Source organism: Oryzias melastigma, linkage group LG5, assembly GCF_002922805.2.
Source record: "Oryzias melastigma strain HK-1 linkage group LG5, ASM292280v2, whole genome shotgun sequence".
NCBI lineage: Eukaryota > Metazoa > Chordata > Actinopteri > Beloniformes > Adrianichthyidae > Oryzias > Oryzias melastigma.
In genome coordinates this window covers 1,047,314-1,068,181 of record NC_050516.1, presented here as the reverse complement: position 1 = coordinate 1,068,181, position 20,868 = coordinate 1,047,314, and the positions used below count along the sequence as shown (strand labels likewise).

Here is a 20,868-nt window from a genome sequence, read left to right as displayed (position 1 = left end):
GAAAGTGAAAGGTTTGAGTTGAAATTTAAAAAAAAGGAAAAAAGGTGAGAAGGGAAAGAAACATTGAAAAAAATGTTTTAAAGATTTTAAAGATATTTTGTATTTGATAACACTTTTAGATTCATAGTCTTTTTTTCAATTCAGGTTTTAGAATCAGTATACATTTGTCCCCCAATTTCCATTATTTCTTTCACATTTCAAATTTCATATATATTATTCACATTGTCAATATTTCATTTTAGCTTACAAAGTAAAGTCTCGAGTTATATATATCCTTTAGCACTTACATGCTAAAGGATGAACCACGCCACCTGGTTTTTGGGTACAGAGAGACAGAGTTTCATTCCTCATCTGTATCAGAAAGTCTGCTGCTGTTCTGATTAAAAAAAACATATATGTTGAGCAATACTACAATGCTCTTTAATAAATGTTTTACAAACCACGATCAGGAGGGTTTTTGATAAGTATGGATCGGTAACGAATGTTGTATTTCATTTTAGTTTACAATATGAACTTTTGAGTTTATATACAGTATATATAAACCAGAGGAGTGGCTACAGCAGATCCCTGGAAAAACCTCAGACATATCAGTTCAGAAAAGCACATTTCTAGGAACTGCTAAGATACTGCGAAGGACCCTCAAGCTCCCAGACCTCTGGTAGAGGACCCGAGCTTGGAGGAGAAACCACCAGCAGATAGATGAGAGGGGCGTTTACATAATTTTTCAAATTTACAAACTAGTTTTCCATTACTTCCACCACCATGTTTGATCATTTCTATCAAAAGTCTGATATTATTTTATATTGTGACAAAATATGGCTTGATTACAGAAGTGATGTTGATAATGAACTTTATTTTACACATACTTGTGACATTTTGTCCAACTTTTGTTAAAAATTGAAAGGCAGAGTTTAATGCTTTGACTACATTCACTTTAATTTAAGGCTGGAGTAGAGCAGATAACTTTTTATTAAGTCTTGAAACCTTTAGAGCTGAAGGATGACTTGCCTTCTTCAAACGACTATAATCTGCAGTGAAAGGGCTTGTCATGGTGTTTTATTGAAGGTCGGATGTTTCCCAGCAGGTGAGATTTTAGTGCTTGGTGGCGTGCGTGGCGCTCACTCCATTCCTGTTTCAAGAAGATGTCACCCCCTGTTGTACTTATCAGCACCCAGCGGAGCAGAATGTCTCATTTCATATCTGCAGATTTGCTTTTTTCCACATTAAAAACCAAGCTTTACCTCTAATTTTAGCTCAACATCAATTTGAGGTTAGTTTATCTTTGAAAAGTGTCACCAAACTTTAGTTTGGGACATCAAATAGCTCTGCTGCTAAAACGTGCATCCTTGATCTCTCAGCCAAGCCTTAACTTAGACCTTTATTAGTGAGTATCGACCAGCATAAGCTCACCTCAAAAACATATCGAGCTTTTCTAGCATTTAAATCTCACCAAACAGTGAAATGAGCTGGCAAACAGGCCTGGCCTCGCAATATCTTGTTTTCTTTTCCCTCCACAGAGAGAGGAAAAAGCCAAGAAATTCAAAAACATTAAAAAGCTCAAGCTGGCTCATCTCCCATCCACCGCTCACGCACAGGGCTTTCAGTCATGCTCTGCGGGTCCTCGCCGTGTGCATCAAGCACTCTGCGTTTGTGCATTTGTGTGTCTTTTGTGTGAATATTGTGTGAGGGATCCAACAAGGTTGCCTGAAGGGAATAGAGAAGAAGAGACTGGGCTGCTGTGAGCTGAGCGTCTGCTGGCAAGCTGCTTTGGAGAAGACAGCAGCTCTGAGCGCCCATCAATAAAAGACACACAAACTGGCGGGGAAGAAAGCCAGAGGGTCAGCGGGAACAGCAAGGAGGAGGGAAAAGAGGAGCACAGCAGAACATACGCACTCGGCCCACCTGGTTTGCATCTTTTCAGAAGAAACCTAAAACGCTCCGCTCACTCCTGCGTCTCCCATTCTCAAACATTTTCTCAGTTAAAGTGGCTTTCTCAGTGACATTAAGGAAAGTCTTCCCAACTTGTTGAGAGTAGAATTGAAGTGAACTTGTCCTCTTGGGGGTTGAATTCGATGCTGAGATGGCGCCGTGCCAGCCGGGAGAGGAACTGATCAATGAGAAGGAAAACCGGGATCCAGGGAAGGTAGATACACCCAGAGGGCAGACATACTCATTAGACAATGACCTCCTAATGCCAGTCACCTGGCAACGAGGGGGAAACTGTGGTGATGGTGGGGGATCAGATATTAATTGTCATAAAAGAGCCAAAAACCAAAGATACTTCACTGCAAGTTTCAATGCCTGCTTGTATGTGTTCAGATTTACACTGATATGATATAACAAGTGCTATGCTTTACAAACCAAAAGAAAGAATTAGTAGTCATCCCAATATGATGGGCGGATGTGGTGCAGAAGTACAGCAGATGACCTCTAATTGCTGACTTGCCTTCCTTGTCACACTAGATGAAATTTTGGCTAAACATGTCCTGGAATAAAATCAAAATGTGATAAAAGTCAATGATAAAAGTGAATTGAATCATCAACCACAAATACTGAATCAACTAAATCATTGTTAAATCGAATCAGTTACTCTCTTAGTAAGTATACACCACTTACCATTTACTCTGATCTTCTCAGACTTTTTTCTTTTCATTTTATTATAATATAATTCATTTAATTTAAACCATACAGCTATTCAAGTATTAAGCAAATTTAAGACGCACTAAAATCCTATTTTTATTTCTTTTAAAAGTACTCCCAATGATCTTTTAAATATGATTATGCTGATTTTAGCCAAAGTAAAAATAAAAAAAAACTTGTTTTCAAGGACAAAGTTTCTGTAAATCAGAAATTCCCCACTAAGTTTTGGGAAAGCAGACAGCAAAACCTTCCCCTCCTCACAGATGAGAGTTTGTGCCCCATGCAGCATATTTTCTACATTACAAATAGATTCTTTTTCAAACTTTATTTTTTTTATTCGCTCTTAATTCAAAACGATTAAAATAAAGAAATGCTTAGCAACACAAATTTAAGCTTAATTTTCTTAATATATGTCCTCCATCATCAGAAAATGCTACAAGAACATGATAAAAACACTAAAAATGTTTGATCAGTGCTGAACTTTTCTTTTTTAAGTATGTTTATGTCCACTGGCATCTTTGGCACACATAAATCCTGTCCACTTCTGTCATGGGAGGGATCACACATCAATATAAGGGTGAGGTCATCTGGACCCCATTAGAGAGCACCAGGGTTAAAGCTCTTTAAATTACTTACATTTATTTGCTTTATTTTTCACTTTTTTAAAACAATTTATTTTACACCTTGTTGTTTTCAAATCTTTAAATTGTTTAAAAATTGTCATAAATTCTTTTTCAGTTTTTAGTGGAAGTCAACTGAACAGCTCCACCTTCTCACTGAATGTTTCTTCTTTAGCAACTTTTGAGATCAAATCAACAATAACAACTTCAGATCTGAGTCAAGACACAAGACTGGATCTTCCATACCACTTTTTGATCTTTTTGAGCTATAAAATGTCACATTTTTTAACTTTCTTTGCTAAAACTATTAAGTTATGCTGCTGTTTTCTGTGTCAAACTCGGAGCCAGCTATTTCCCCGTTTGTAAATGATAAATGGCAAACACTTGTACAGTGATTTCTACCCTTGAACTAATTCAAACCAAACTGTTTTACTCAGACAGATATTTCAGCAATGAACCTTAAATTCAGACTTTACTCACAATATTCAGATTAATAGTAGATAATGGCCAAATCGTTTCAGGTTTCTTTCAGTTTTTTTAATAAATGCAACCTTTATCACTGGAAAGTAGTGAAGTTATCCAGATAATATGAACATTTCTTGTCACTTTAGCTAATTTATCATTAAGCTTTTAAAGCACAGTGGCAAGGTAAGTGCTATGTTCAGCAATCAGCTACATTTAGTACAGAAAAGTCAACTCAATTCCATTTATCCTATTCATAAAGTACTATTTCACAACTGAGGTTGTCACAAGGTACTATTATTTACAATGGGTATTATTTATTCCAACCCCTTCATAAAATGCAATTTGTCTCATTTCCATTAGGATTCCAGACAGCGAAGCGGAGGTATACCTGACAATCTGGTGGATGAAGTGATCTGGGTCTTGCGCAGCGAAAACGGTAAGAGTGGTTCCTGCTGGCACTCCTTCCTCAAAACGGATAATCTTGGGATTCACAGGGAAGACAGGTGGCTCGTTCACATCCTGAACAGAGATGGTGACTCCTGCTGTGGACTGAAGCGAGGACTGGATCCCACTGGCAAGGTGGGCCTGGTTGGACACCACCACAGTCAGCATGAAGGCTCGGTTCATTTCAAAATCCACTGGCTGTGGGAGAACCCAAGCGAACCCATGAGAGGCAGAGAGTGGACTGCAGGGAGGAAAGAGGAATCAGGACTTGTTTTTTTACCTTAATGACGGTGAGCATGCCCTCATTCGTGATGGGGTTGGTGCGGATGGTGAAGTGTCCAGAGGGGTCTCCGTTCACGATGCGATAAACTGCGTTCCAGTTGGGGCTGTGGGGCTGATCTCTGTCCACCACTGTCAGGTTGGCGACCACCACATTAACCTTGTTCTCCGGAACCTCACCAGAAAACTGCGGACAGAGGATGCACAAGCAAGAATTAGCATCATGACTGCCTCGCTCCAACAGTGGCTCAATGCATCCTAATAGCTTGATTTGAAACGTCACCTGTCCTAATACCAATCTTTTGGCTTTTAGCATATTTCAAATAATGAAAACAGGACAACAATACTCATTACAAACAGGCATAAACTCACAGTTGCAGCAAAACAAATGGGAGAAAACCTGAAAAGAATTAACAAGAAGAATAAAAACAAGAGTCGGTTTTGTAAACTAAAGATAATGGAAAATCATATCTTCCATTATGTTAATGTAGTTTCCTACTCCACACCATATCAGCTCATTTGAAAGTCTTTATTCGAACAAATGGATTTTTCAATTAAGTGTTTACCCATTTCATTTAGCTTGTGTGCATTAACCAAATCCAGGTTTTAATAAGTAATTAGATAAGTGCTGTGATTAAGGCAGCAGCAGGAATAATCTTCGACTAATGATCTTCATTATGTTGCAATCTGAAACAACTCCCTGATGAATTAGCTCTGGAGGAAACTCGGTGACAGATGCTTGAAGAGGAATCTGCAGGACAATCCGATCCACATTCCATACGAACTTTTCTGCCCTTATACCAGAATCTGGTCGTAAATCGTACTTTCAGACTTGAACCTTTATTCAGAAATTGCAATTGTTTTTATTAGTTTTTCACAGCCTGAACCAAATCCAGAACCAAAATGTCCATCTGTTAAAATGTTTTGTCTGTGTGTAAAATTTCACAGACACATTTTTTCTGCAAGTAAAAAATCTTTTTACAGACACAAAAATCTCTTATTATAAATATAAAACTTTTTTTTTACAGAGAGACAAAACTTTAGTAACAAATCTAACTTTATAAAATGTCCTCTCATTTTATTCTTTCATATATCTGCACATTTCATTGTATGCATTTGTGTTTGCTGTACAATTGCTCCGAGAAGTAGTTTGGGAAACTCCTCCCACAATCCTCTCTGGGACACTTGTGGCTCTTCTGGTCATGTGACTGCTGGAACAGTTCAATGCGCTGTGAGCAGGCGGAGGTTTCAACACAAGATGACCAGAAATTATGCACACACTTTTATGTTATTTTAACTGATTAGTAATTAATACTTTAGTAGAGTACAATGCCAAAATTGTTGGTAATTGATATACTTCGATACCTTTGGTATCCATACTCCCATCACTACCGTATTCCTTCCAGAGACTCTGAAAATTGAGACGAATATTTCGGTCCCTACAAAAACACATGTCCTACAAAAGCGATGAAAAGCTTCTTGCGGAGAAAATGTTAAGAACACAGTTAGAGGAGCAGGACAATCTGTGCATCAGCTGTAGGACAAACACTTAATTATGACTAATGTCTGGGAGCTTCATGCTGAAACGAAGCAGCATAGAAAACTCTACTCTTTCTTTCCCCTAACTCCTCCTTTCCTGTCGCCCTGCTGCCCCGATAAGCTTACGGCTGAGTAAAAAATGCATTCTCAGGCTTCTGTCTTCAGGCTCATCCTTTCATTTTCACCCTGAGCTCCGGCATTAAGCGCCACCTCGTACCTTCCAGCCTTGTTTAGCTACACTGTTAGACAGTCTAATGCAATTTCCTCTGTCAGAGGCACGCTCAGTGGGGCTCAGCGTGCAGGATAGCCCCTTCATCAGGGCTGTTCACTGAAACGCAATGTGGACCCTTGTGATAAGACACAAGAAAAAGTTTGAAGGATTCAGACATTTTTTTTAAAGAAAAGTTAAGTTATGCTGTTGAATGTTTAGTCGCTGATGCCGACTGCAGCTTCACTGGTTTCCACAGGGATTAGAACCGTCATCTGCATCCACAAATCAAACATGAAGCATCATCAGTGGACAGGCAGATCCAGGACTAAAGGACGGGGGGGTGAAGGCAGATGCTTTGGTTGCCATGGAGTTGGTTGTCATGGAAAGCAAATTCTGTCATTGACGGTAAAGAGTGGCTTGGCCTTTTGTTAAAAAGCTGTATTTTTTCCAGCAAAATCCCCATTGTGACAGGAAGGATGTCCAATGACTTGTGTAGGTGTTCTCTATTATGATGGGTCAGGATGTGTTCATGGTCAAAAGTTGCCATTTGACTCTGATTTTAACTTCAAACTTAAGACCAAATGAAAATATTAGGATTCTGTAGACTCGATGAAACCTGTTTCTACACTTCTTTGGTGCTTTCTAAATGTACAAAGGAATGTTGCCAGATCTTGAAGATAAAGAGAGCCAGATATAACCATTTTAAAACACCAAATACATTTTAATATTTGCATGCGTGAAAGAAACCAGAACATCATCTTTTTCACTCAGTTTAAAGCTAAAACACACTAGGAAAATGGATTAAGATCTTAGAATCTATTGCAGTTGAAAAAAAAAAAAAAAACAGCTTTTTTTTTTACTTCTTCTCCAGATCACCTCTTAGCTGAACCAATGCAGACAAGTGAAGCTTTAGCTCATAAATCCACATCAAATTGAGCAGAGCAGCATATCTGCTTTAACAGACCAAAACTGGCCAAGCAGAGGGAAATTTGAGTCCCAGATGAATTCTATTTACAGGCACAGCTCACGTCGGACACGTTGATACTGATTCTAATAGGGTGAAATGAGGACATCTCAGGACTTATGATGCATTCACAATGGACACAATTTACATAGCAGGGGCGCCGAGTTTAAATGTTAAGTCAATGCACAGTTGCAATCTGAGGTTCTGCGGCGGGATTTGGGCGTCGGGCACGAGCGTCACTCCAGCAGCAGCGTGATTTGAATGGTACAGCGGCATGTCAAGACTTTAAAACTCTAAAGTTTGGTGAGGTTGACATGGTGCGTCAACAAACTCAGCTTTGGGTACGTGACGTTTTTAGTAAGTATTTTGTCCTGAAATCTGATCCATTTTTTAGCGTTGCCGGAGACTGTCCCGGCTATTGTTGGGTAGGGATGGGAATCTTCAGGTACGCGGATTGGCTCATGAATTGTGTTTGGTGTTAATGCAGCTTTACAGATTATCTGTCACATAACTATTTTAATGCCTCTGAGCTTTTCAAGTGGGTCTGCTCAAGTGTTTCCTCCTTGGTGTCACTATTTATTGACTTCTGATGACAAAACATGTTGCACTTTAAATTTGCGTGTGTTTGATAATGGGCCTTTTTGTCTTTGTAATGGTTTACACAATGACAAACAGCAGAACAACGCGTTCAAGCCCAATGTGGAGAGATTAATAAAACATTTGTCTTCTTTCTCCCATCAAATGCAATATATCAGCCTGGTTTACACCCCCACAGGCAATCTCACTTAATTAACATGCTTATGTTTTCTCTGTGGCCCCCACAGTGAGCAATAAATTCTTCTTGCGTCTGTCATACACAAATAATTACTGAACAGCTCCAAGTCTTGTGTGGGAAGTGGAACACGGAGCGGAGATTGACAGGAAAGTGGAAGCAGTGCACAACAAAAAACTCTTGTGTTCGTTTTTTCGCTCTTTGCCATATTTGAGTCAAACATCAGAATGTTGTGAAGCAGAACTGAAGGCCGAGCTCAGAGGGAATTTATTTTATAATTAAAAGAGTAAAAGTCAAGTAGTGCTAAGAAACCCACAGAAAAAGGTGGTATGAGTTTGAAAGTCCTCCAGCACAGTTCCATATCCATCAACACGTGTTGCATATGTTGCACCTCTACAGGGCCAGCCTGTAGGATTTTTTGGGCCATTAGGCTGACAAGGTTGAAAATCCAATTTGAGTTAAACATCAGGTTTTTGTGTTGATTTTCCTCTTCTAAAAGCTTTCAGAGGAGCAGGCTGGAGCTGCACCGACACAAATGCAGGCGATTCCAGGAGACCTGGACAACAGCGTGACACTGACACAGCTTTGCATCTGTCAGTCTTTGAAATACGAGATGCAAATAGGGCATCCATGTGCAGGATCACACTGGGGCCAGCATTTGATCTCTATATAAACAGAGAGTCAGGAAAACAAGATGCATCAGAATGAAAAAAGGGTTCCAGTCTTCCACATTAAACAAAACTTTGTCTCCCACTGAAAGGCAGACGTGGGAGTAAGTTCCTAATGGGTGCAAGTCACATATAAGTCTGAGTCATGGAAAGATCAAGCAAGAAAAGGAATTCAACCAAGTGGCAGCTCAATTTGTTTAGCATGTTTACAATGACCTGTTGTGCAGTACGACTAACAAAAACCGTAAAACCAACTTTTAAGCGACTTTAAAAGCATTTCCAGTGGTCCTTAATTAGGATTGTGCTGTTTTTTGGTCAAAATGACAAAGTTTGTGTCAGTTTTACTTTTGAGCTGTGGGTGGGACACTTGGCATGGAGCAACTCCGCCCCTATTCCCCTCCTAAGTGCTCTGTTTTGCAGGCCCTAACACCCCCAACACAACATTAACAGTGTAGAGAAATGGCGAGCATTATTGGAGCTATCCAGTCATACAGTTTTGAGCCACATGGCAGCTCAGTCGAGGAAGACAAAGACATAAATGGATCAAGTAGTTTACAAGTGAATGCATCAGAATGGAGCGGAGCAGGGAGCTTGTGACATGACCAGATTATTTTTTTATGCCACAAATACAGTATTTTTTTAAACTGATACTGAGTGACAACAATTTAAATAAAGAAATACTCAGAAATGTAAATTTGAGCTTAATTGTTCCTCCTTGACTCCCTGGCTTAAGGAAAAATGAACTGCATAAATATTGAAGTAGTTTAGTACATATTCTAATTTATGCTGCACAATAGAGTTTAGGTGCTGTCATAATGATAGAAAAAAACATGTTTGACTTATTTTGACTTATTTGATTTGACACAGGGTGTGTTTTATTTTGAAAGGAACGTGTATATGCTGCTGCGAAAAAGAAAGAAGTTAAAGTTGTTATACATATTACACCTCAATTCAATTATGGTAAATATTTAAAAGCTACATTTATTAAATGATTGGACTAATAGCCACACAAACATGAAAAAAGTGTATTTTTTAAGTGTTGTGATATGACTTGAGGAGGATCTCACTGGGTTTTGGTCAATAAGAATCTGGACCAAAGAGGTTAAAGATTCCAGACCTAGAAGACATCCTGCTCGAGCAATGGTAATGCATTTTAATTTTCTGTTATATTACTAACACTGAAGCTTCTGCGTCTGATGTTTGTCTATGTTGGTATTTACCTGAAGCTTAATTAAAAGAAGAAAAAAACAGAAGTGTCATTAATAGGGAGTGTGGCGGAGATGGAGGGGGCGGAGCATGTGATTGCTATTGTACAAATCAGCAGCAAAGAAGAATGAAAAACTAGGAGGTAAACCATCAGGAGATGAAAAAAAGAATAACAGAGTAAAGGTTCCCAACATAAAGAGCTAAGTTACTTATACAGTAAATAAAGGCTTAAAATAATCTAGATATTCAATTTTAATGTGTGTCTTGTTATGTTACTTCCATTGGTATTACTCATGCGGCAAAAGTTTCTCTCTAACAACAAGGTGATCAAAAATTAATTTCTCTGGTTAGCTAGTGCAACCTTGTTTTAGTTAGCTTTCATTTAATTGTTTTATGTTTTTAACAGGTTTTGTCTCCTGATATTAGTAAAGTAAATCTTATGATGAAAGACTGATCAGCTGAACAAAACTGTGCATATTTCTATAAATGAGCAACACATAAAGTTTATTTCAATGCAAATCAGGGGGCTTTCTGAAATATTTTGGAACTCTCTGCCAAGATGTTACCATCTGAGCTGAGGAGCCTTGCACATTACCACAGCAGGTGTCTTCACAATCAGAAATGTTGGCTGGAGTAACTGTTGATAATCAAGACTCATTTAATCCCACTTATCCTGAGTAAATCTATTTAGGTATTATAGCGTTCTGTGTGCTTCATGTGTACATACACAGACACACAAAAACACTTCAATTAGTGGTTCTAAGTCATCAGTTTGATTTGAAAATGATCAATAGCTTAAACTATTGCAGTGTACTTCAATCACCCCAAAGTAGTGAAATGCTAACCTTCCTCCTCTTTTCTTCTTACCGTCATCTACAACATGGTTCACTAACCCACATGACTGCTGCTCCTGTATTGATCAGTCCACCAATGTTGGTTGAATTTCATTATGGATTCACCCAATTACTTTCCAAAGTCAGATCTTACTTTTAAAGGGGGCTGTGTGGTCAGTTCTGTACCTCTATCAACAGAAATATATGTGGCCCAAAGGAATTAGTGATTTATTTATTTTTGTATTTTCTGGATTTTCTTTTTGTACTTTCATTCAAAAACATGTTGTTTAGTTTGTTGACAAATTTTATTGATGTTTTAACTTAAAACCTGAAACTTTCATTCTATGTTGTAAAAATGGTTTGTTAAACATTTTTGGCATTTCCACAACAAAATGAATCATGATTTTATGTCTAGTGTGTGAAAACAACAAGGGAAAATGACAAACAAGGGCAGTGTCACAGAGGTGAGGTTGTGCTGATTAAAATACCAAATAATCAAGCAGGTATTTCAAATTGAAAATACAGATGTAAATTCAAAAGCAGACAAAAACTGAATTTTAGACACAAGGTTCCAAAGGGTTAAAAATAAACGCTATGAATGTACAATTATGTGTGTGATTTTATATTGTGATTATTTGCAGATAACAAGTTGTTGGCAAATACTGTAACTAAAAAAAAGGTAAATTAACTGTGATTAATCGGGAATATTTTTTCTGTTTGTGATTAATTCGTTTTTTTTGTTTCCCAACCAAATTTTAAAATATAGTCCAAACATATATAAAAAGTCTTTGTTTTTCAGAGCCCCAAGTCATAAAAACTGAGTCCAAATCAAGTCAATCTTTAATCAAGCTCATCTTCAAATTGGTAACTCAAGTGAAATTGAGTCAAATCCTGTAACTGGAGTCCTCCACCTCTGCAGGAAAGTCTAGAGACATGCAGGTGATGTAAACGGAGCTTTAGAGGTGCCAGACCACAGCGGTGTATCAGGTGTAACCAGATGAAGAGCAACATTGAGAAAGGAGAGGGAAACGAGTCTTAACCGGCTTCTTTTCAACCCTCCACGTGTTTCAGTTCCCACCGATCCTTGTTATATTCTATGAACATTTCACCGAAACCTCTTAAACTATCATCTTCCTCTCAGCTGCATTTCTGTGTTTCATGAAAACACGTTTCAGTTTATCTAAAAGTATCTTTGACCGAATAAAGCATTTGGTGTGATACAAATCAGGATGCAAACAAATTAAACTTAGAAGCCAGCGTAAAGGTGTGCTTTGGAGAGTATCATAAACAATTTTTAAAATAGCAGGTGAGCCCAGACAACACACTGCTGCTTATTAAATTTGTGATTTTCATTTCACCTCTTGCTATGTCAAAAAATAAGAAAGAGGTAAACAGAACTTTCAGACACAAACAACACTGTGGAGGCCCATTTATTAAAGGAAGAATCTGGTATTCAGTCAACTCAAGTGGTGGCGAGCTGAAGCCATTGGAGCAATTGCAGAAATCCCAAATCATAATGCCACCTCTGCAGGATTTATTATGAGGTCTGAAGACTGTGAGATTATTACTCTGGATTCAATTCAGTTTATTTAAAAAGTTCACAACCGAGGTTGCCTCAAGGTTCTACACAAAAAGCAGAAACCACTAAAGTGAGCTTTAATAAAAGTTGATTATTATATTTTAATTAATGTTAACTTAGTTAATGTTAACTTAATGTTAAATTAGTGTAAACTAATTCAGTTCAGATGACTCCAAGTTATCCCAATTGCATACTAATGTCTTATACAAATGACCAACAGATTGATCTAAAGGTTTTTTCGAATAGAGAGATTAGATTTTCCAGGGGTGTAAGAAAATATCGATTCATTGACATATCGCGATGCTGGATTTGATGATATGTGTATTGATGTAAAATGCTGCCAAGATGATATTTAATTATATATATATGAGCTAACATGTAGTTCAGCATCTTACTTCTGTTTTATGTGAACCCCCGACCACTAGTTGGCAGCACAGCACACTGAATCACTTAGAGCAGCTCTACAACGCACCAAAACAAAACAAGATCTCACAAGAGCAATCGCTGGGAAAGATGTGAACCCGATGTGAACTTTGAGGATAACAGTCGTTAATATGTCGCAAAATGAGACATGTACAACTCGGCTTAACAAAGAGCGAGTACTGAACCAACAATTTGTAATATATTGTGATACATATCATATACATGTGTATCGTATCATAATGGCAGACTCTTGCCAATACGCACTCCTAATATTTTCTGTCCCCACAGTTTATTCATAAACTCTCTGTACTGGTATAGAGCAGATACATCAGAAAGTCTTTGGTTGTTGTTCAGTATTAAATGCTGTTATTATTCCTCCTAAAGGAGCAACTCCTAATTTTTTAAATAAAATTTCTGCCAGTTTCTTTGCAGCGATTACCTTTTTCAATGTCTGTTTCAATGACCAGACGAATGTAATTCATCCAAAGCAACATCTCTATGGATCAGCGTCTGTGATTGTTTTTGAGGAACAGTAAACTCCTCACTGCATGAGTTATGCTAAACAACCTGTTAGGCTGTTATCTTTCCAAAAAGAAGTTCTTCCATATTTACCTGATTACATCAAAATGGAGATTTTGTTTGCTCCTTTGTGCATAAAAAGCACAAAATAGCATCCATTTTAGGATAAAAGAAACTTGATAAGCACTCATGGTAACTTTTGAATAGCATTTTGATCTTGAAAAGATTGTTTTTTTTTAACCAGGTAAACAGAAGATGGTAACAATAGCTCAGTGAGTAATACAAATAAAAGACACTTCCAGGGTCTGCATTCTGTTTTTGAAGAAGGAAGGTTGGATAAGAGGGATTTTCTTTGACTGAAGATAATAAAACACTGTAAACAAATATGTAATACTCTTGTTGACAAATAGTTACAAGCTGCTATTTTAAAGGTCCCACTTTGATCGTCTTTTGATGTATTTCAAAAGCATTCCCAGTGGTCGTTTCATTATGATTATGGTGTTTTTAGGCACATTTAAGCAAACCTAGAGTAAGGAGTAAGCCTTCCTTCATTTCCCATCATCCCTCTGTTTACACTCCCTCCTGCTAGCTTGCAGCTCCTCACAACCTTACGAGTGCAACAACAAATGGTGAGCATGCTGGTGCTATCCAGCTGGACAGTTTAGAGCCAGGACGAGGAAAACAAAGACATACATGGATCTATTTGTCTGCAAGTGGATGCATCAGAATGGAGAGGAGCAAGGAGCTTGTGATTTGTCATTGTAGTTTGTACGTCACATCTTCAAACTTTTTTAAACTCATTTGTTCATCTGCTTTACAAGGATTTAAATAATAAAAAATGACATTTTAAGCTACATTTTCGTCATATATGTCCTCCATCGTGAGAAAAATACAACAAAAACAAGTTAAAAACACCAAAAACACAATTTTCTTTAATATTCTGTCTGATGGGTGAATGTTCTGTATTTTCCAGAGTATAAGTTGCACCCGACTATAAGTCGCAAGAGCAAAACATGTCTAAAAAGAAGGGGAAAACTATGTATAAGTCACACTTTTAGGAGAAAAGTCTGACATTTCAGAACAAATTTGCCAAGTCCAGCATAGCTAAAAAAAAAAAAAAGAATACATAAATACATGAATACTAATCTTTTGATCTGAATAAGAAAAATGATCTGTATAAGAAAAATCTCAACATTTAAGAGGAAAACAGATTCTTTTCCTTGTTTGTTTTGGACGACACTTCTTCTGCCATTGTCAGTAGATGCAGCGCCCTCTAGGGGTTATTAGAGGAAATACAAGCTAACAGACAACCAGTGTTTACTGGGAAAATAAAACATAAACCTTTTGATGCAAAAAAAAAAAAAACAAACATACACAAGTTAGTGGCTCCTGAGTATAAGGCGCACCCCTGGCTAAACTAATAAAAAAACTTTGACTTATACTCTGGAAAATATGGTATATCAGAACTAAGTCTATAATCACGGCGGAAAAAGTGACGGCTAACTGTGGATGAGGACTCACCGTCCTGACGGTGAACTCTGGGGGATTGTCGTTGATGTCGGTGATGGAGATGAGAGCTGTGGCTGTGTTGGAGAGTCCGAAGTTCAGGTTCCCTTCCATATCTGTGGCCTGGACAATGAGGGTGTACTGAGATACTTTCTGTGAACAGAAGCAGCCACAGAGACAAAAAAAAAGAGGGTCAATTATCTGTGAGATTCTGCACAAAGAGCATTAAACCCACAAGTAAAAGGGTTTTCTTTAGACACAAGAGATAAACTGTGAATTCATCAAATCCTGACATCCACATCTTCAGTTTTTCCTCAAAGAAACAGCAAATAAAAAAGTAGCTCAACAGTAAAAAACTGCTCAGCAACAGACAGTGAATAAACACGCACACATTTGCAGAGAGGAAACAAATGCGCAGGTAAAAGGCCCATCCATTGTTCCATGCAAGTCCCAGTTTTCTACTGTGGAAACAAACTTAGATCATCATTCATTTTAATGAAGGTGGCACCGCTTTGGGTTGCACCGCAGAGCTGCAGATAATACACAAAGGTAAACCAGCTTTATTTAGTCCATTCACGCCGAGGTGTCCCAGAGTGCTGCAGACTGCATCATTTCAGCCGCACTGCCAGCAAACACACGAAGCGTTAAATGTTTTACAAAAAGAAAAATCATCAGAAACAAAGAGGCGCTGGCTGGACACCCACGCCCCCTCGTGACTCCATCTGTGCTGCTGAAAGTTCACCGTATCCCAAGACTCGCCGCCATGGAGAGGGCTTTCTATCAGTGTCGCCGTGTTCCCATCCTGACTGTACGTAAACCTCTCTGCTTTGTGGATTCTCTCCATTCCCATTAACGGACTTGGCTCAGGCCTCCATTGTGTCACAGCAAAGAAAAGGAGGCAGACAGAACGAACGTCAAGGACAGGCCACTGTTCATTGTGCACGGCTTGCTGCTTTGTTGAGCATCCACAATGCATTGCAGTGATGGTCTAACCGTCTGCCCATCTCTACGCTAGCTTTGCCAGTTGTAGTTCCCGCTCAAATGGAGCTTCCTAAAAACAAGAGCTTTATTTCCAATAATTAACACTTAAGTGAACAAATACATGTTTTTGTTGCTCTCTAAAAGCCACAAATAAAAACTAATACAAATAAGCAGCCCAATTGATGAGGAGACAATTTTAGCAACTTTTTGAAAGGACTTTTTAGATTCTCAAGTTAACTTTTTAACGTTGATCTGTTGTAAAAGCGTTTCCAGTGGTCTGTTAAGTACAATGATGCTGTTTTTAGGCTAAATCAAAAGACCTTTGGCATTTTCTAGGAAAAAAATTGTCAGGAGTTCATCAGAAATTTGCCTCTGAGTTATGGTAAGCCTCTAATGATATCCCATCATCCCTTTGTTTATACTCTCTCTAGCTACCCTACAGCCCCTTACAACCCCGAGCTGCAACAAAAATGGCAGAGTGCAGCTCCTGATTCAGCCCGATTTGAAAAAAGAAATACTTAGAAATTCAGTTTCAATATTAAATTATTATATATATGTCCTTCATCAAGAAAAAAATTCAACAAGAATGTGTTAAAAATATAAAAAACCCAATCTTTAAACAACTGCACGTCTGAACTTAGCTCTAGTCATGCTGAAAAATGAAGTTCTGCACAAATGGATTGGTCAGATCAAATCAATTTGCTTTTAGTAAATGGACAATAATAGGAGTTCCAGCTGAAAAAAAAAGAGTTAAAGCATGAAATCAACTTGTCACTGATATATCCAAATTACTTCAGACAGATGAGGAGAACACTTCAATGAAGGAGTCACACTGTGCTGTTATCCTCAATGCTGCCAAGGATGTCATTTTTATGTCAGTCCCGAATGTTGTTTACAAACTCACTTGACTGGAAGACAAATAGAGATTTGACTGATTTGGTGTCTCCCTGAGAGATATGAGGCTTTGTAATCCAGGGGGGAGCTCAGAGTAGTTCCTTTCACCTTGAAGTGTTGAAGTGTAACAGGTTTGTCTCTCAGGAAGGAGGCCCTGTGGCAGCTACTGGACATTCTGGAAAGATTGAATCTCTCAGCTTGCTCAGGTGGTACAGAGTTTTTAGGGGTGTCTGACTGTCACTCCTCGCTTATAGATTCCTGTCTTACAGGAAGCTTGAATATTTATTCGGGAGTGCACTGCACTACACCTTTGCTTTGGATTTGGTTTGAACTAGAAAAAAATACCTATTATTTGGATGTACAATATTCATTTTTTATAAATAATTCCAACAGTTATCTATTTAGCATATTTTTGCTTTTCTGAATCTTGTGTAAATCATTGTTTCTATATTTTTTATAAGATTTATTGCTAAATGAAATTGATTTCACCACTTTGTAGTGATTTTTTTCTGAATTTTCTTCCTAATTTCAGGCCACCTCTTTTTGCAGTGTGGCTCTCAAGTATGGCAAGCCTTTTAATCATTTAATAGATATACTCATATGTGGTAAAATTGTTCCACAACCCATACACTTTTTGTTTTGGTTTATTTAGTTTAGTGTTTTTCAGGTGACATTGTTGAATCTTTATTTCCAACCAGAGTGTTAACAAACCTGTATGCTCCAGATCAGCACACTGACAAAGCTGCTGCTTTCATCGATGTCTGCACACCTGCTGATGATCACTTCATCAGAGATGATTAATGGAAACACCTGGCTGCTAATTATCCTTAAACCATATGGAAACACTTAAAGAATACATGCACTAGAAAAAAAGTTAAAATCTGCCAATGGAGCTGGTAGAATTTGTCTTGAAATAAGTTCTCATGTCCTGTTTCTTTAAGACAAACTTAAGTCTTGAAAATACCTTTAAATATTCTTATTTAGGTATATTACTAAATATATTATGCTTAAAATAGGATTTTATTGCGCAAAAAAGAGATTATTTTCTGTAAAGTAAATGTATTTATATACTTTCCCCTCAAATATATTCTACTTTAAGAGCAACAACAGTCCAACTATCCTTATTTCTAGTTAGACTAGAATCAGACATTTAAATTAGTCTTAAAAAATTAATGTACACTTTTAAACTTTTGTCCTGCTGTTGTTAAATGCAATTGTACTGTGTTACGGGTCAAATAAAACATCCTTGTTTCTGTAAATCAGGAGTCTGTTTCTTGAAACATAATGTCTCACCATTCACATTTTATGCTATTTTGTGACATAAAATAAAAAAAAATTAAATAAAAAAAAAAAGTTTTATTTGAGATTTCGCTTGAAATGTTTACAAGATTGAAGGACTTAACAAGTTGTTCTAAATGAGTCATTACATCTTACTGAAAACTTACTAGTAAGCTGAATGAATTGATATTTGAACTGGAGAATAAACAAAAATACTTGGTGATATTATGGCTATTTCTGAATTCTCACCCTAATCCCTAAGTACTAAAACACCATATAGTGCAGGACTATCTGGTTTCCTGGATTATAAAGCAATTTGGACACCATGCTCACCACCATTTCTTGTTTTTTTTTTCCAAGCGAATATGACATGACAGATTTCACAAAGTGAAAATCGAATCAATCAAAACATTTGACGACGTTTATTTTTGACTACACTATGTTCTGAAGATGAAAATGTTAATGATTTGTTAAAAAACGCTATACTGAAACACATTTTTTCTCAAAAATTGTTAAAATGCAATGTTTGTGGTTTTGCTTCTTGTAGTGTGCATCGATGTCTAGGGAATTTCAAGGGCTCTTGATTTTGGAATTGTAGATTTGGACAGCACTAGAAAATGGCGAACGCACTATATAGTGATTAGAGTGGAATTCGGACACAATCTTTGTGTTTTTGCAGTGTGGTAACTACAGTGGCCCTGAAGTTCAAATCACATCAACTAATCACTCAACTCAAAAACATATTAAAGATGACAACAACAATTACAGACACCAAAACACAAAAAACAAAGCAATTTGGAAAATATAAGTAATTTTCAAAAATCAAAATTAATTGTTAAAAAATAAAAACAAAATGAGAAACCAGAAAAAGTAGGAACTATGGGACATCAGTGATTGGATGATGACATTTGAGTTTTGAAGAAGAGGGAAAGCAGAAAGCTGTTTTATACAAACTGGGGTAAAGAGTTAAGTGAGCAATCAACACACTTCTGATGTGGGTGTGGCCAGAAGCTTAAAGAGATATAATCTGTTTAAAAAGATGAACAAACAGAATCATTCAACCAGTAATGTCCAATAATGCTTTATTATTTGTTTTGCTTTTTTTGCATTGAGTGATTCGTTGATGTGTTTTGTATTTCAGGGCCACCGTAGGTAACCCCTCACATTCTATGACTAAAAACCTACAAGAATCTGGGAAATCTGATTACTTACCTTTTAAAGAAATATGCATATATGTGGAGGTCTGGCTTGATTGGCATCTTTCTGGCTTTTTAAATTCCTTGAGCCACGTCTATCTTTGCCCCTCAGCTTTTTATGTGTTCTTTGTTAATGCACTTCATGTGCTCCTCTGGACAACCTGCTGTTTTATTTATCACTTCCTTGCTGCTCCGTGTTCCCCACATGTCAGCCGTGTCTGAGCCAGCAGCTGAGTTTTGCTACATGTCTCTCTTTCCCTGCGCTTTACTTCCAGGCTAAAGCATGCAGCTGATTAGTAGATGAATCTGAGCTCTGAGACCAGTCTTTACGCATCTCCTCAAGTCATTATGAAGTGCACAGACATGTTAATCTGCACCCCACCGACCCTATTAATGCAAACTCAATACTGCCTGGCCTTTATTAGGCACATAATGAAATATCAATACCATCTCTCCTCATATGGTGCTTCAGTAAATAGAACCACCACTGAATGTCTCTCTCTGCAGACTCATTTACAGCCACATACATCAATCTAGAAATAGCACCAGATGGCTGTAAGAACCTAATAGGTTTGAATTTGACGGGCGCTTCGTCCTTCGGTCAGGTGAAGAGAAATGACTGGTCCTGAGCCAGCAGGTGGGGCTCTCACACAGCAGGGAATCCGGCCTGTGTGTGCAATCCAGCCGGGTTCTATCACTCATCTGAGAGTACTTCTGACTTTATGGCCTTTATATCGCACACATACGCATCCACTAATGCTCTACTGAGTGGGAACAGGTGGGAACTGGGGCACTTAAAAGCAGCGGACGCACACAGGTACACACTTTCACACTTTCATTCCAAAGGAGGCGATGAGAACAGACCAGAAAAGAGCCCTCTAATGACTCCTATAGAAGTGCTGAACAGAAAATCTCTGATGGATTAGAGTCCAGCACAGGCGGGGATATAAAAAAAAATCCTTGTCTCACAAACAACAGCAATTGTCCAGTCTTCCCTGCTGACCTGAGTGCTGTGGACTTAATCTGGAGAAGCTGAAAGCCATTAGCAGGTATATAGGCACCCACAGACACCTATACAAAACCAAATCCCATACAAGGCCAGACATCCACAACTAACTGAAGAAAAGAAAACACACTTACACAAACAAAACAAAAAAAATGTAAGAATGGACAGACAAAACAGAAAAAAGTGTAGCCTCTGCAGGGCAGAAACCGCAGTCCTCCTTTTGCCAAACCCCGGCAAACAGAGGATGGTGTCAAAACTTATAAACAAACAGCAGACAAGCAGAGAGCAGCATGGAGGAGCATCTTCTTCTTTGGACCTCTACTCCTTAGTAGCACTGGTCCACCACTGACAGTCAGTAGAGGTTCGATACGCAAAATCAAAGTGGTGCAAATCCCGTAAATCTTGCTCTAGGCTTTTCCTTTCACAGCTCTGTTCCTATATCTGAAATATTAATTCTCCTTTGTGATCATACAACGGTCCTACACAGTTTTGAAAAGAACACTACTTACACGTAACTAAATCCCTGATTGGTCAAAGTTCAGCATTGTCATGAAGTAGTTCAATCATATGAACTTTCAGCGTGTGATCTATGAATTAAAAACTGCAATGAGTGAACGTGAGAATTCCAGTCACAGAAGCCCAACATTCAGGTTGACATGCGTTCACATAGACTTTTGATTGAAAGTGGCCGTTTAAATATGGTGGACAGTGTTAATGCAGCTTTAAACATCAAATAGATCATATGAGAAGATGAATATATGGAGAGATAAACTAATATGACGGTATGTTTTTGTTCAATGTATATATTTTATGCAAGCATTATCATCCTAACTACTGTTTTAACA

At 37.9% G+C, this 20,868-nt stretch overlaps 1 protein-coding gene across 5 annotated transcripts in view; it reads right to left on the bottom strand.

Moving 5' to 3' along the window:
- Nucleotides 1–20,868, bottom strand: part of cdh4 (cadherin 4, type 1, R-cadherin (retinal)) — a 288,822-nt gene that overhangs the window by 22,530 nt on the left and 245,424 nt on the right. For all 5 annotated transcript variants that reach the window (XM_024269844.2, XM_024269841.2, XM_024269842.2 and 2 more), the window contains 3 exons: nucleotides 14,684–14,821; nucleotides 4,450–4,635; nucleotides 4,114–4,367 (listed from right to left, as the gene is read on the bottom strand). In XM_024269844.2, the coding sequence (XP_024125612.1) occupies nucleotides 4,114–4,367; nucleotides 4,450–4,635; nucleotides 14,684–14,821 (578 nt within the window). The remainder of the gene's footprint in view (nucleotides 1–4,113; nucleotides 4,368–4,449; nucleotides 4,636–14,683; nucleotides 14,822–20,868) is intronic.